Source organism: Mastigoproctus giganteus, chromosome 8 (assembly GCF_048544385.1).
Source record: "Mastigoproctus giganteus isolate SK-2022 chromosome 8, ASM4854438v1, whole genome shotgun sequence".
NCBI lineage: Eukaryota > Metazoa > Arthropoda > Arachnida > Uropygi > Thelyphonidae > Mastigoproctus > Mastigoproctus giganteus.
Window position 1 is genome coordinate 147698061 of NC_143582.1, and position 18236 is coordinate 147716296.

Consider the following 18236-nt stretch of genomic DNA (forward strand, 5'->3'; position numbering starts at 1 on the left):
ACCTGCCATATTCATGTGATGTGGCACCATACAAATTTTGATTACTGTACTCCCAAATTAAACATAAAGTTTTATTTTAGGTGATTTGTTGTTTTGTGAAATTAAACATGGCAGACTGCCTAAAAGATTTATAATAGAAAAGGCTTCCAAATATGTTTTGATCAGCGGTAGGCATAATAGAATAAATCTGTAGTTGCAGATTATATGAGAAAATTCGCAGCATAAACATTTATCATTGAATAGATCAACTTTTTGATTAAACCTTGTATTTTCAAAACCACATTGTTGATAATAAATTGTTTTCTTTAGTAATATATAGTTCAGTTTGTGTTTCTTTCTCTAAATGGTTAGTTATGCTTATCTATGAGCTTCGGATAGTTGAAGTTAGTGCATGTATTAATGTTGACTGATTATAAGTGTTTTGAAATTTTATTGCTTGAAAATACAAAAGTGGCCTTGACTCAAAACATTTTGCTCTCATTATATCTGAATAGTATTTATGGAATTTTATGAGTAATATAAACTTTTTCCTATTTTTAATAGCCATTGTTGAACTTGATGTTTTGCAAAATATTGCAAAAATATTAGGATATCGCTGTGAAATTATATGCTATCCTGGCAGTAAAGCCACAGCAAAAAAGGTTATGGATGTCAAACGAAGGTAATTGTTAACTTTTTACAGTGTAATAGAAAGGTAAATTTGGCTGTCCAAAAATCAGAAGTTTCCAGAAACAGATATGTTTTAAATTATTTATTTATTTATTTTTTTTCCTTTTGTGAAACTGAATTATTTTATTTAAAAATTTGTTCTCTGAATAATAGTATTGGAATACTAGATTTGGTTCTCCAAATACAATTTTATACAAGTTAAATAACATCTAACTTAACATGACTAAACTGACCAGCTGGCATTTGTTATCTATGAATTCTGTTTTGAGCCAGCAGGCTTTTGACTATCATAAGTAAATACCGTATGTTTTGGTCCTGCAGACTAACAATATAGTCTTATCGCTGCCAAACTGAGTCCACAATTTACCAAATTTATTTATGAAGTCATGCAACTTGTTCTATGAGTGTATCAACTATTCCACATGATACTTTGTTGAGTTTTATAAGCATGCAAATCACCATGATGGCACAACGCTGGCTGAACTGCATTTTTATAATAGAGTGTGCGTGTGACACACACACATACACCCACCCACCCAAACCCCCGGTGTCAAATGAAAGAATAGAGTAAAATAATCCCAACTAGGAAGGCAAAGTCTGGATCTCAGGGAACGTAAAACCCTCTCGACCTAACTGCGTTGCACGATTTTCCCCCATACCTGATAAGAAGCAAGTCAAAACCACCCTATGTTCCTACCAACACACATGGGCTAAAGAATATAACAATCACAGCAAAACATCATCCATAGAAAACCGTTAACCAGAAGGAATGTTATCTAGAAATGTATTAATTAAAGTGCAAGAAAAGAATGCAGGATCCTGGCTTCTCACACCAACCGCGATATTTAAAAGATTTTATGGCCGGGGAAACAGAACAGATGTCGTGGGGGGGGTTGGCCAAAAGGGAAGGCAGCCTGGGAAAGTAGGTGAGCGGTTTTTATTAATATTACGTTCTTAGCGTTTTTTCACCAACCTTTCATGGAGTAAAATAAAATTAAAATAAAATAAAACAAAACAAATCTTGATAACTATATTTACAATAACCTGTATTTACAAAATTAATATACGTATTACAATATTAAAAGTATTAAAACACAAGATTAAAATGCATTAAAATATACTAAGTTAAAAGCGATAAAATCCCGTAGCTTTCAAAGGCTCCAGCCTTCTTCTTCAGCAGTACTCTCTGTTATTCAGTACACCTTTAAATATCAGCAGGGTAATGGTAGGCATCACATGTTTCCATTCTCACGTGTTCCGCTCTCTTGCATTGTGGAACCGGAAGTGGCTGGAACGGAAGTCGTACGGAACCGTTCATCCTTTTTTAGGATAATAGTCTCTAAAAGGGGGTGAATCCGTACACCTCTATCCCTATTAATGTTGGTTGTAGAGCTGATCCGCAAACTTTCGAGCCACTTACGGTCCCAGAACCTATGCGCCCGATCGGTGATAGTGGCATTGTCTGGGGAGATCTGGTGCTGCTTCTCCCAAAAATGTTCGGCCACGGCGGACTTGTCATATTCCGCATTTCTTATTGCTTTTTTGTGTTCCTGTTCCCCCAGACGATCTTTGAGACGACGTTTTGTCTCTCCTACATAACATTCCCCACAATCCGGGCATCTAATATTATATACGACCCCACTAGCATCCTCTTTTTGAATGGGGTCCTTAACTTGAGACAACTGTGCGCAGTCTTCGTCCCGGAAGCTGCACACAGCGTGTCTGATATTTTCTTAATACTCTAGTTATATAATCCGTCAAGCCCGGATAATAGGGAATGTATGCAGTAGATACTGGTATAAAAGATTCATCTCTCCTCTGATTTTCATTAATAAATTTATCTATAATCCTCTGGGGGTAACCACATTTAGTAAGATCCGCCGTGACACGTTCATACTCTGCTTTCCTATCATCGGAGTTACTGCAATGTGATTTTGCTCTATTAATTAGCGTTCTTATCACACTGTTCCTATGATGGCTGGTCAGGGCTGAATTATAATGCGTATATTGCCCTTTACACATCGTTTTTCTAAAGACTTTTGTCTTTAACTGCTGGTCTTCCCTACAGACCAACACATCCAGGAACGGCAGAACTCCTCCATCTTCAACTTCCGATGTAAATTGTATGAATTGGGAGAAGCCATTTAAGATATTCAACACATGATCTTCACTCCCCTTCCGAACAAATGTAAACGTATCATCCACATACCTTTTCCAGGGGCGCATAGGGAGAACACTAGCATTAAATATTCTGGTCTCGAGCTCCTCCATAGCTAGATTTGCTATAATTGCACTAATGGGGGAGCCCATAGCTGTACCATTAACCTGCTTATATATAATGTTATCAAAAATCATAGTGTTACTTGAGAGGCACAATTCTATACCCTTCCTAATATCTTCTGGATTAAGTTGCGTCCTAGTATTTAGGGTAGTATCCCTCTGTAAAACTATGTTTGCACACCACACTCCATGGTCAATAGGAATACAAGTGAATAACGATTTTACATCAAATGATATCATAATTTCATCCTCTTCTATTATTCGGGCTTGGCGGATTATATAACTAGAGTATTAAGAAAATATCAGACATGCTGTGTGCAGCTTCCGGGACGAAGACTGCGCACAGTTGTGTCTCAAGTTAAGGACCCCATTCAAAAAGAGGATGCTAGTGGGGTCGTATATAATATTAGATGCCCGGATTGTGGGGAATGTTATGTAGGGGAGACAAAACGTCGTCTCAAAGATCGTCTGGGGGAACACAAAAAAGCAATAAGAAATGCGGAATATGACAAGTCCGCCGTGGCCGAACATTTTTGGGAGAAGCAGCACCAGATCTCCCCAGACGATGCCACTATCACCGATCGGGCGCATAGGTTCTGGGACCGTAAGTGGCTCGAGAGTTTGCGGATCAGCTCTACAACCAACATTAATACGGATAGGGGTGTACGGATTCACCCCCTTTTAGAGACTATTATCCTAAAAAAGGATGAACGGTTCCGTACGACTTCCGTTCGAGCCACTTCCGGTTCCACAATGCAAGAGAGCGGAACACGTGAGAATGGAAACATGTGATGCCTACCATTACCCTGCTGATATTTAAAGGTGTACTGAATAATAGAGAGTACTGCTGAAGAAGAAGGCTGGAGCCTTTGAAAGCTACGGGATTTTATCGCTTTTAACTTAGTATATTTTAATGCATTTTAATCTTGTGTTTTAATACTTTTAATATTGTAATACGTATATTAATTTTGTAAATACAGGTTATTGTAAATATAGTTATCAAGATTTGTTTTGTTTTATTTTATTTTAATTTTATTTTACTCCATGAAAGGTTGGTGAAAAAACGCTAAGAACGTAATATGAATATACCCAACTTCAGAGGCCTATTTGAGGGGTTTTTATTAATATCTCTGACACCATGGTGCCAAATAAGACAACCAGGGACAAAAAAGACCCCTTGTGGGTTACGAGTCACCCCTCGACCGTTCTGGACAGGAAACATGTGACTCCCACTGGCCAGTGAAAGAGCGTTTTGTCTTGGAGGGGAAAGTAGAGTTGAGATTATAAAAAGGACCCAAAATGACACCAAAGGAAGGGTCGCCGTCATTACAGGTGCTATCAGTTCGTCATTGTCTGGTTGATTCCTACCGTTGCCTTTCTTATGTTTAACTTCAACAATTTCTCCTTCACTTTGCTCTCAGTTATTACAAAATCATTAAGCACACTGCTACAATTTGATAACCTTCTGCCATTTTCAAACCTTAATAACTCCTCAATTGTCTATGTAGATGCAAAATACTCATTCAGTTTGTTTGCTATCGGAGCAGGATCATCAACAGTCAAACTATCGATATCAAGTGGACCAATCAGATTCTTCCCCTTCCGTTTAGAGTTTATATAATTGAAGAAATCCTTGCTGTTTTTCTTAGCATCCTTTGCCAAAGATTTCTCATAAGCTGCCTTCGCCTGCCTAACCTCCTTTGTGACCTGATTGCAGACTAGCTTATATCTGCCATAGGCTTCTGAGTCGCTTGATAATTTATATGCATCCCATGCATTTTTCTTCACTGTCATGAGTCTCATTGATTCATTTGATAACATTTAGACCTAAACTTTGAACAATATTTCTTAACAGGTATGAAACTTTTAGTAGCTTCCACGATTAATTCCTTGAATGCTTACCACTTAGAATTTACTGTTAGTAACATTGTCAATTGATCCCACTGTACAGAATTTAAAAACTGTCTGAGACCACTGTACTCACCTTTACGGAAGCAAAAACCTTTTCCTTTACCCCTGATGATTATTATATCTTTAAGTAAATCCCACGTCAGTACACTGTGATCACTGCCACCTAGTGGTTCCTTTATCTACAAATTCTTAATACACGAATGATCAATGCTGATAACCAGATCAAGAGTATTGCCCTCTCTGGTTGCCTCTCGAACATGCTGCTACAGAAAACAATCATCCAATAAATTCGCAAAAGTCTTACTAGTGTGTGAATGACCAACCCACAAGTTCCAGTCAATATCTGGGAAGTTAAAATCCCCCATTACAAGACATTCTGATTTACTAGCCCACTCTATTTCTCTGTACAATTGTTCATTGTACTCATTCAAGTCATTAGGCCTATAACACACTCCTACTCTTATTTTTGTTTTCGCAGTGCTTATGTCACACCAAACTGACTCAACAGTGCCCTGTTCATATCAACTGGATGCACTTCACTTGATTTTGTTTTTCTTAGTTAACAGCATGACACCTCCTCCCTTCCTATCCTGTCTATTCTTTCTGTACACATTGTACTCCCCAAATTCCAGTTCTGCATTCCTAATATCAGTGTGACACCACGTCTCTGATATATTCCAACAATATCTGCCTTTGATGTCTTGACCAACACTTCAAATTCATCGAATTTATTTACTATACTTCTAGCATTGGTATACATGCAACTATTCCTAGTTACCCTGACACATCCCATATAACCACCTGTTTCACGATGACTGCCATCAGGCTGACTGGGCTAGCCGGGTCGCTAAAGTGCCTGCCTGGCAACCCAAAAGTCGTGGGTTCGAATCCCGCCTCGGGCTTGGATCAGAGTACTGCAAAAATCTTGGGAGGTGCATTATGGCCATAGAAGCCAATGTGCCAACAACTAACAAAAAAGAAAAAAAAAAAAAAAGACTGCCATCAGTCCCTGAAACCCCCAGCACCCCTTGCTCCAGGTTGCTACTTATTCTAATAGAAGTTGTGCAAGGATCACCTTCACTTCTGCCTGTGGCTACTTTTAACCTTTTAGTCTGTGAATCCCCCCAAGCTAGCAGTTTTCCAACCCACCTAACACTGCTGCGATAGCATCAGCAAATATTCTTGCACCCTTTCTATTTAAGTGTATCCCATCCCTGTAGAAGCAGTCTCTCCTGTTAACAAGCACAGACCATGCTGAAAAAAATTCTAACCCTTGAGCCTTGCACATTCCCTCCAGGGCTGAATTGATTGACAAGGCTCACATCATGTACTCCCTCCTATCGTGTCTGGGCAGAAGTGGGAAGACCAGAGTGGACTATGCCCTAGTTTCCACTGGAGAAAAGGACTCATAAGGGGCTCCAGGAGAAATCAGTTTAACCTGGTAAGCAAACCATTTCCTATGTGTGAATGAAATGTGTGAAATAGCCAAATTATGCTGAACAAAATGCTTCCTTCCTAAGTACTAAAATCTGTATCAATTTAATAATGCATGGAATAACTATGCTTGTCGAAAGTATCTGATAGGTTTTCCTAGCAAACTAAATGTCAAAAGGGAGTAAAAATAATCAAATATGGACAGATATTAGCTCCTTAAGTATAATGGGAATATTTGATAAGAGGTGACAGGATACCTATAGCGTGGTCACCAAATGTTTCCCGTTGACTTTAGAAATATGAGAATACAAAGTTGTTTTATGTACATCATAATTTATCCAACCTACAGTTATTTAGTATGTAATGAAGTCAAGCAATGTATATGTCCAGAAAGCAGAACGTAGAATACTATGAAAGTACTTGACTATACGATCTTATAACTTTAATTAAATTCTTGTTGCACTATGAGCGAAAACTTGGAAGCAGTGGATGTTTTAATTATTACATTAATAACCAGATAGGATGCAAGTTCTGTATAAATGTTTTTCTTTACTTAATGAATGTTATGTGTTATTTTATGTCTCGCTCTCTTTCTGTCCATATCCTAAAACATGCCAGAAGAAATAAGTAGTGATGAAAGGGTTATGCGGGATGGAATGACACCAAGTGATCATTACAAAACACAACGCGATCCAAAAACTGCAGCGATCAAGTGTTGATAAAACTTTTGGTTGCCGAGGGCTTGGATTTTTGTCCTAATAGATTGAACACCTTGAGTAATATAGATATCGCAGGCCCAACCCCAAAGAAGGGATGGACAAAATGGTTTCTGTAACCAGGATAAAATAAAATAAGTTTGGGAACAAAATGATTTTCTGTGATCTGGAGGAAAAGCCATAGTTCTAGGAGAATATAGCAATCCCCTGAACCCAGACAATCTTAAAATTGTGTATGGTTGCTGGCATTTTTAGAGGTTGGCAGAGAAAAGAATGTTATATGTATTTTCTATATGCCGATAAATGTGAATTGTTGGTATTGTAATTATTATTGTTGTTTTTTTTTTTTTTTTATGTGAACCCCAAACACGAGAGGTATTAGAACCTATAGTACTTAGTACCATGCTTGGGTTGGAGGTTGAGAAGACGAAAGAAGATATTTGTTGACATTGGACTTGAACTTTTGTAGATTGTAATTTTCAAGAAATACATACGAAGGAAGGTTGTTCCAGAAAGCGGCAGTTGAATGAATAAATGAGGAAGATGAAAAGTTGGTTCTGTGGGTTTGAAGTCGGACAGTAAATGGATGTTGGCTGGTGGTGGCACGTGTTCGGATTGTTTTGAAAGAGAGAGCGGGAATTATAGAAGCCAATTCAGAAGAACAGTGCCCATGGAAGTATCTGTAGCAGAGGCATGCAGCAGAAACAGAACGTCTATGAGAAAGCGAGTGGAGAGACTCTGTTAGAGATGAATCATTAATTAATCTAATTGCCCTCTTCTGAATGGAATCAAGAAGCTTGAGAGAGGTTTTGGGGGCACCACCCCAGATGTGGGAACAATATTCCATGGCAGGGCGGATTTCCGATTTATACAGAGTGTGCAGCTGTTTGGAAGAAAAGTAACGCCGAGAGCGAAAGAAAAAACCAAGTTTTTTAGATGCATAGGAAGCAATGTTTGTAATGTGCTTGTGCCAAGAAAGATTACAAGTCAGGGTAATCCCCAAAAGAGATATATCATTTTGCCTAGAAATCGAACTGTCACTAAAGATAAGCATAGGAGCAGAAGAATCCTTTTTGCGAGATATAAGACAAGACTGAGTTTTAGAAGGGTTGAAATCAACTAAGTTGTCTTTGCCCCACTGGAGAATTACCCGAAGATTGGCATTTAAGGAATTGGTAGCAGATTTTCGAGAAGTTGAAGCTGATTGAGAAGGACAAGGTTTCTCAAAATGGAAAGTGGAATGCAATGTGCTATCATCGGCAAAACTATGGATAGGATTTCCAGTCAATGGAAGAAGGTCGTTAATATACAAGAGGAAAAGGGTGGGGGAAAGAACTGAACCTTGGGGGACACCGGCATTAGTGGAGAAGTTAGAAGACAGAGAGCCATCTACCATCACCCTCAGTGAGCGATCAGAGAGAAAACTGGATAACCAATTACTAAAAACAGTTGGCAAACCATAAGATGGAAGCTTGTGTAGAAGACCTTTATGCCAAACACGATCAAAAGCCTTTGAGATGTCAAGAGCAACTACCTGTGTTTCACCGAACCTTTCCATTGAATTAGTCCATAAATGGGTAACATAAGCCAGAATATCACCAGTGGATCAACACTGACGGAATCCATACTGGCGATCGTTGATCAGACGGAAGGTTTCTAGGTAGTTTAAGAGTTGGCGGTTAATTGATTTCTCCATTACTTTAGAAAGAGTAGAAGTAATTGCAATGGGACGATAATTGGATGGGAGAGATTTGTCACTCTTTTTAGGAACTGGCTGGATATGAGCAAATTTCCGAGCAGAAGGAAAAACACCTTTGGAATAAGAAAGTGAAAAAAGGCGGCAAAGAATAGGAGTAAGTTCAGGAGCACAGGTTTTGAGAGCAAGTGGAGAAATACCATAAGGACCTGGAGCTTTCTTAGCATCAAGATTCATCAAAATCCTTCTGATATCCTTTTGACGGAAGACCACATGAGGCATTGAATGGAGCGTGTTGGGAATGGTGGGAGGTGTTTTACCAAGATCATTAATACATGAGCTGGAAGAAAAATGGGATGGTAGCAGGTCAGCTTTATCCTTGGCTGAAGTGACAACAGAACCATCTGGTTTGGACAGAGGTGGGATGGGCAAAAGTTGCGGCCAATAGCTTTGGCAAGAGACCAGAATGCTCGGCTACCATTAGGGCAAGAAGCAAGTTTTCTACTCTTAGCCTGTTCAAACTCTAGTTCGGACTGATTAATAACTGCTTTACAATTGTTGCGAGCTTTGGTGTAGGCAGAAAATGAAACTGAAGAATTAGAAACAAGCCAATTACGATATGCAGCATTCTTCTCTTGAACAGCCTTAGCACATTTATTGGAAAAACAAGGTTTAGATAAAGGACGAGATTTTAAAGTGGAGTGTGGGATAAAGGATTCCATTCCTGCAAGAATAATTTCACTGTCATGATCTGAACAAACGTGGGCAACAGAAGTTTTGAAACAGTAATCCGACCAAGGAAAAGAAGAAAAGAAGTCTCGCAGGGCATCCCATTTTGCATACTTGTAATGCCAAACAATACGAGGTTGGGAATAGCCATGAGAAGAAGGTTCCATTGGAGAAGAGACAATCACCAAGTTGTGATCTGAAGTGCCTAAAGGACCTCTCACTTCAACCGTTTACTTAGAAGTGTTGTTTGTGAGAAAAAGATCAAGTGTATTGACTGTATGATTAGGATTGTCCGGAATTCTTGTAGGTAAATGAACAATCTGTGCTAGGTCATTAGTAATTGCAAAAGTCTCAGCATCTCGACCTGCTGGGTCGGTGTGACTAGAAAACGGAAGCCAGCTGGAGTTGTGAACATTAAAATCACCATGGAAAATTACCTCACTGTTAGGAAAGTTGGACTGGAGAAAGTCGAGTTGCAAAGAGAGGAAGTCAAAGAGCTCCAAGTGATTAGTGGAGTTGGAAGAACGGTGGAGACAACAGATGAATTTGACACAATGAGGTAGAGAGATTTTAAGCCAGAGAAGATCAAAGAGAGGAGATTCCAAATTGCCAAGTCTCTGACAGGGAATATCAGAACGGACATATGCACAAGTACCACCTTTGAGGCGAAAGGAATCATTCAGCGAATAATTTGGGCATCTGAGAAGAGCAGTAGTTGAATCAACCGATAACTGAGATTCTGTCAGAAAAAATACATGGGGTTTGGCAGAATGCAAGTGGGAATGGACATAATTGAGATTATAATTGAGACCACGTATATTTGTGAAATGAATTAGAAAGTGCTAAGGAGGTTTAGATCTTTTTGCAGATAAGCTTGCTCTATTATTTTGACAATTCATGGTGTATTCAATAGTAAGAAAAAATGGGTGGGACATGCTGTATGAAGTAATGAAATTTTTGGATAGGGCGTACACGTGGTAGGAATATATCCAGATCCTTGACATAACGTGGCCTCGACAATGCTCCCCGCATACACACTACTCGGACTCCCTCCAGTCACTATTTGGCAGAGTAGAGGTAGCAAGATCATACACTAGCTGATCCGGAAGCCTCCTAGAGAGTTACCAATAGGTTCGGTCCGGTGTACTAACTAGCGGCCGGCCTGCGAACACCGTTTTAGAGCTGTACCCTCGAAATGTAAGGAATATTGGATCTCGCCACGACGTTCATCATAACCTCCAAAGTCATCAATCATATTGCATGATGGAAGAGATAGGGAAGGGTCGACCGGAACGTAGCTCTAGAGACTAAACATGGGTTCCACCACTTCAAGCCTCCAATAAGCAAAGTGGTGGTATATCACCGGTTGATGAGAGTCATCTACCACCTAGTACTGCCTAGTAACATAGAGGGGCAGCGTTCCTCCATGTGGTGTGGGCGCCACACCTCGACCCCTGCTTACGTTGGTTCGCACCTGGGTGGTCACCCACCATGTACTTGTGCATGGAGGTTATACCCAGGATTACTAACAGTCCCACCATCGTGAAGGTGTAAGCAGAGGATTTGGCTGTCACAGACCGTCCGGACTTCGCCGAAATTGGGTCCACTTGACTTTAGTGTCACCCGAATATCTGTTCCATCAGCGTTTTAGACCCCCAGGTAGCAAGTACAGCTTGTCTGGCATATCTGAGAGAATGTCTGTGACAATCTCAAGGACTGTTTGAGTATGCATAGCAAGAAGTGGCTATTTTTTTTTTTTTTTTTTTTATTTACTAAGTAGCACAGGTTGAGCACTACTCACTAAAAGATAAATGGAAGTTAAATTAAGGTTGCTACTTGTGGCTATCATGAGTATTTTATATTGTGTTGTTTTAAGTTTTGTTAGTGTGTTGGTATATACATTTTGAAATCTTCAAAAGGTAGGTCTATAGTGTAAAATGGTTACTATTATTGTTTGAAATACTTGTTTGTGGATTACAATATACAAGTGGTTTATTTAAGTTGAGAGGACTATATTGTAGATTTAGGATCAGCGTTTGAACAAATAGCAGCAAAATAACAATACTACACAAATAATGAAGGGGCAAGTTTAGCCATATCAGAAACATTTCCTACACAACTGGAGACATCTCCTGAATCCTTACCCAGTTCACCCAGCTTTGATTACAGGTTACCTAAATTTAATACCAATCTACCTGGGCAAAGATAATGAAGTACCCCCGTGTCCTTGTTTTTCGAAACTTTAGAAGAAACTGCTGAAATTGCAAATTGGTCAGATAGAGAGAAGTTAGCAGTAATTAAAATTACATTTGCTCGAGCTGCGAGCAAAGAAAAATTACGAATGCTTCAAGGAAGCCTTTGTGAAGCACTTTGAGACCGATCCCTTTAATATCACAATTACAACAGTTTAGTACAACTAGATAAGAGTTACGGGAGATTGTAATACAGTTTGGTTCATGCCTAAGTAATTTGTGCAGGGTGGCGGCGGAGTTCAAAACTCAGAATGAAACACCGGAGGTGTTAGTGTTTAGAGGCCAGAATCCAACTACTTTTCAGCAGGCTTTGGAAGTCACGTAAGAGAAGAAAACGATAAGTTAACACATGGAAGGCAATATATTACTATAAATCTGGCAGATACTGCCCATAACTAATGTAAGCGGGTAGAGACTCTGATGCAGGAACAAATCTTTTCTTTACAGCAGTCCCTCGGTTGTTTATTGACAAATAACACTAATTTGAATACCTTAGAAAAACACTTGTCTTCTCTTGATAGCAAATTTCAAAATTATGAGATGGGGATAGATCAACAATAACAGGAGATAAGACAAGACCAATGTAAACCTTATTTACTTCACACATAACTGCCCGAAGCTTGTCAAAACACAGCTGGTAGACTGTGTTTTGACAAGCTGGGGAGCGCTCCACATAGAGAGAGAGAGATACAGCAAGCAAGGTTGAATGACAGCAGTCACAGCAGGGGGCAAGCATCATTTCTGAGAGCAGGGAAGGGAGCGATTATTTTACCGGAGACAGCACACTTTCACGCCGAGGCACGGACACTTCCATCGGCCGAGTATGGTAGGTAGAAACATGTACACACTCTCTCTCTCTCTCTCTCTCTCTCTCTCCACTAGTTGAGAGGTCCTTTCATAGTAGGATCATTAATTGTGTTCCGGTTAGAGCAAATTCGAATACCTTTAACGCAAAACCTAGGGAAGTGTTATATGATACTAAAGTAGAACGTAGACAACTTAGGGGGAATAAATCAGAGACAAATAAATCATATGGGGGATCTCTTCACATTGGCAGTTTATTGATAGTTCTAGTTGACTATGAAAGTTTTCTAAAGAGGATATTAGTGGGAGTAGAGCAGAACACGGAATGTTTACAACAGATAATGATACTGATCTACCTCTGGTAGTGGGGTTAATTCGAGGAATAAAAATAAGGTTTCTCGTTGATAGCGCGGCATCAATCACCCTGCTTGGCGAAGAAATTTTTGATAAAATTAAACATAATAGCTCTTTGAGGCAGAGGCCTCCTGACGTTACAGTATATGGAATCACAGTATATCCAGCTGATTCTAGGTTCGGACATTTTACGAAAGTTTTCATTCATATTAGATTCAGGGAAAAGAATTTTAAAATCTGTGCCACTTGGGATTTTCCTTAGAGAAATATGGGTTAGAGAATGAATCATGGGTGACCAAAAACCCAGTCTGGGAAAATTAAACTCAAAACACATTATTCCACTTACCGCAGAAATATTATTGACCTTTCGGTGCACAAACATGCTTCATGCAGGACAATTGATTCTAATAGAGCTAAACTATAACTTAGGTAGTAATGAGTTGTCAGTTAGAAATTCTTTAGACCAGTTGTCCAACAACAGAAAGGTTGCGGTTGTTGTGGCAAACATATCAACAAAGCCACTGCACCTGACAGTGGGAATGGTGCTAGCAAAAATTAGAATGTGTTAATATGCTAGAGATTAATTTTGCAGGTGAACAAAGGAGGATTAAGAAATCGTCTCCTGTGACAGTGGAAGATTTCGAACTGAATCATTTGACTGTTACTGAATGCCAAGAGATTATAGTGTAAAATAAGTACAGAGATGTTTTTTGCCAAATCATCTTCCCAACTGGGTCGTTCCAATGTGGTTCAACACAAAATAAAGTTGGAAGACAGTATTCCAATTAAGCAAAGAGCCTATTGCACGCCCTATGCCTTACAACGAGAGGTGATAAACCAGGTGGATGAATTATCGGATGCAGGTATAATTTCACTGAGTGTGTAGCCATATTCCACACCTATCGTGATGGTTAAAAAACGAGATGGTTCGCTTCGTGTGTATATTGATTTTCGGAAACTTAACGCCAAAACTGTCGCAGATAATTTTCCAATTCCTTAGATCACAGAAATTCTGGGAAAAGCATGTTACTGTAGTACACTTGATTCTCTGTCAGGGTTCTGGCAGATTCCAGTCCACCCCGCTGACAAACATAAAATGACTTTTACAACAGGAGACGCCTTATTTCAGTTCAATAAATTGCCGTTTGGATTAAAAAAATAGCCCAGCAACATTTGTGAGGGCCATGTCTAATTGTTCTCCAAGATCTGAGAAAAGAATCTATCTTTTGCTATCTTGGTGACATAATTGTCATAAGCCTGAATCTGGAAATGCACATGAGAAAATTGAAAAGGTTTTCCACTAGTTGAGACAGTATGATCTCAAACTCAAACCGTCGAAGTGCGAATTCTTGAAATAGGAGATCACTTATCTTGGACATCAAGCTAGTTCAGACAGGGTCCTCCCAGATCCTGAGAATGTGGCTGCTATCAAGAATTGTTTGCCACCTAAGACAATCAAACAGGTGAGAAGATTTTTAGGAATGGCGGGATTTTATAGGAAATTTATTAAGGACTATGCAGAAGTGTCTCGACCATTAACCAATCTGAAAAAGAAAGTTGTATCTTTTGTTTGGGATGAAACAACACAGTCCAATTTTGAAAAACTGAAAACAGCTCTTATCTCAGAACCACTATTGATCTATCCAGACTTTTCAAAGACTTTTCAAAGCCTTTCTACTTAAGCATAGATGAGAGTGATTGTGATATCGTAGAAGTTTAAGAACATGAAACACAAAGCGGCTCAAGACAGCCAATTGCGTATGCGAGTAGATTGCTGAAACAGGCTGAGAAATCATATAGCATTGTTGAAAAGCAGAGCTTGGCCGTTGTGTTTTGTATTTCACATTTCAGAGTTTTCTTATGTGCACGGAAGTTCGTCATAATTCCAGAGACAATGCCGCATTGAAATATATACCACGATTAAAGAATCCCACACCTCAGTTAACTCGGAATTTGATGTTTCAAGATTATGATTTCTCAGTGGAATACATGCCAGGTCGTTTACACTCAAATGCAGATTTCTTATCTCAACCAATGCTAGAGGAAGAGCCTAAGCTTAATCCACACGAGAAATGTCATGAAAACAGTTGCACCATTATCGACCAGAATCCCTTAGAGGCCTTAGTGATGCCAAAACATGCCACTAAAGAATTGATGAGATCGTTACCGAGAGAAGATAACAAGTTAAACGCTTTAATCATACAATTAGAGGACAATACTCAATCTTCAGTGAAGATCCCAGATTCTTACTATTTGAGTGATGGAATATATCACTACACTCTTCCGGATTCAAAATCTACTAGGAATCAGCCTTGTGAACAATTGGTCATACCACATGCACTAAAAGCAGAAATTATGAATGCATGCCATGATGTTCTGCAGAGCAGCCATCTAGCATTTGATAAAACATTACAAAGAATTCAGAAAGACTTCTTTTGGGTGAATATGTATAGCGATATTAAAAATTATGTGAACACTTGCACTTCGTGCTTGGAGAGACGAGGATATAAGGCAAAGGCAAGCCTGATGTGGGTTCCTTTTCAGTCAACACTTTGGTATAGAATGAGTATGGACATCCTCAAACCTTTACCCACCAGTTTAGAAGGGGATAAATATTTACTAGTAGTGGTGGATTGCTTCACAAGGTACGCAGAAATGATACCATGGAAAACGCAGAAAGCTGTAGAGGTAGCAACTGCTTTTGTTAATTTTGTAGTGGCAAGACATAGATTCCACAAATCCTATTGACAGACTGCAGAAGTAATTTTTGCAGCCAGTTAATGAAAAATCTCTATGACCGGCTTGGAATTAAGAAGCTTCAAATGAGTGTGTTTCATCTTCAATGTAACGCCAAGGTGGAATGCCTAAATAAGATGCTGGCAGCAATACTATCACACGTAGTTAACCCACACAGTCTGACTGGCATGTTTGTGTACCATTAGCAGTTGCAGCGTATCACTCCACTGTTCACTCGTCTACACAGGAAACTCCGAACTATTTGTTATATGGGAGTGATGTAATCCTACCTCAACATATTTGTAATTCTCCAGTTCAATGTATGCTTCCTTGGAATGCTATTCAGAGCAGATGGACAAGGATACAACGTATGCATGAAATATTTCAACAACACCTACTAGAAGCAGTGGAAAGTTAAGAACAATACCGCTCCACTAAAGCTGTGGATAAGCATATCAGGATAGACAGTGTTGTATACTTATATACGCCAAAAGTTAGGCCAGTTTAAACATGCTAGTTGGCCCGTCAAAATAGTGGGCCTTATAGAGTCATAGCTCAGACTTCCCCAGTTAATTTTCAAATACAACATATCTATCATCCCAGAGACAAACAACTAGTTCGTGTAGACAGACTAACTAAAGTAATAGATCGTAAACCATTTCCAGAATTCCGTCTCGAGATAGATACATCTCCAGAACAAATCTTGGAACACACAAAACCTAAAAAGATATATGAGGAAACAGAAACCGAAGAGGAGCAATGGGATGAACCAATGGATACTTCATATATGGTCCCTAGTCTCCCTGTCTCTATACCATTAAAATATTTATCAAACAGGGGACAGAAATTGAAATCAGAAGTAAAACAGGATGAACCAACAGTTTCACAGAATGAAAGATGAAAGAAAGAAAAGAGAAAGATCATTCACAGACGACACATCAGTATAACCTGCTTAGCTGAAGTCGGGAAATGGGTATGCTGCAACCTGCAGTTGTTTCAAATGCTCCAGAGGTTTCACAAATGCCGGAGGAAGAGACATTGCCCGATGTTAACTCTGATGGAGGACGGGATGTAGCGCAACGTTCCTTATCACAAACCTATGCAGAAGGGGGGGGGTAGAAACACCAATGCCACACTCAGATAACCTCGGATTATTGGAACAATTTGTGGGTTGGATCACAGCTCCTGATGATACCGAACAAATACAGCAGGAAGGCACGGAACAAAATATGGCTAACAGCACTTATGATTTTGTTTTGAAGCTAACCGATGCACTAAAATAAGCTATTAATTGATATCCAAGAGTGACTGTGTTCCTTTTGTTGTGTTTTGCCCACATAGGCGCTGGACACAGAGACAGTCATCATAATGAAAAGTAACCTAAGAAATTCTCTCCTAATCATGATGTGCCTGATATGTGATGGATCCACTCATGCCAATGTGGAGATCTGCAGAGTGAAGCATGGAACATATAAGTGTGAAATACTGAGCCTTGCACCAGCAATACTGGAAGTGATCCCAGCTGATAGCTGCTTCAAAACTAATTGTCGTGACTGTGTGAAACAATGAGATTCAGTGCTTCTTCTACTGAATAATACGTGGATGCGACCTAAGCAAAGGAAATGATGTTTGCAAGTCCGCAAGAAATAGATGTGAAGGAAGCTTAGAGTATTGTTTTGAAGCAGAATGTAATCAATTATACACCTGCACATGCCTAACGCTTGCAGCAGAAACATACTGATTAGCAGAGATCAGGTTGCAAGTTATAAGAAATCCTCCGATCATCTCCTATAGAATTTGCATAACACCATTGGAGAGAAAAGCACATCGTATTAGACCTAGAAGATAGTTATTATCAGATGAATTAGCTCACTTTGAAGAACAAGGTTTGAAAGTAATTTTTACGGATTCCATTTTCACTATGTCGCATTAAGGTACTTTAATTGTGAGAAAGTTTGGAGCAGAGAAAATGTATACAATAAATGACGAACCACTTCAAGTAAGCTTACCTCAGGAGTTCTTGTTAATACCTGGACCTTTGAAGTTTCCTATCACAGAAAGGGAATTTGGTTCAGGGTTTTGTGCACCTTATGGGTCGTGACGAGTGCAGAAGATTGCCTTGTATTTTATGTTGGGACTTGATCGGGAATAGGCATACTTACCTGCGTTTGTCACATATACAGTTTATGTATATGTGACAAATATATATAAACTGTATGTGACAAATATATACATATACAGTTTATGTCACAGTTGGAATAATAACAGCTATGATTATTTGATATGCCAAGTTTATTTTAAACACACTATGGCAAGCGATTAGAGATCTGTACATAATGTTAAGAAACATCTGGAGAATATTCAAGGCAAAGTGGCGATTATCAGCACTAGCAGGACTGACGACAGGAGATGCAGTAAGAACAACTACTGGAAGAGTATGGGATTACTTAAACCACGTACCACTTGATTCGAGACCTGAGGCAAGAATAACACCTTTGCAGATGTTGGTTGTTGTTGTTATTTGGTTTTTTAGTAGCATTAGCAACTAAGGCCATATTGCTCCGGGGATATGCAGTGGTCATTCCCTGACCTTTCCGTATTTGGTGGTGACGGGCTCGAACCCCGGTCTAATCAAGAAGCGTGTGCTACGCACTG

General features: G+C 39.3%; 1 protein-coding gene across 3 annotated transcripts in view; it reads left to right on the top strand.

Annotated features, from left to right (window-relative positions):
• Positions 1-18236, top strand: part of mIF2 (mitochondrial translation initiation factor 2) — a 405187-nt gene that overhangs the window by 74057 nt on the left and 312894 nt on the right. For all 3 annotated transcript variants that reach the window (XM_090379811.1, XM_090379813.1, XM_090379812.1), the window contains exon 5: positions 544-661. In XM_090379811.1, coding sequence (XP_090235937.1) covers positions 544-661 — 118 coding nt within the window. The remainder of the gene's footprint in view (positions 1-543; positions 662-18236) is intronic.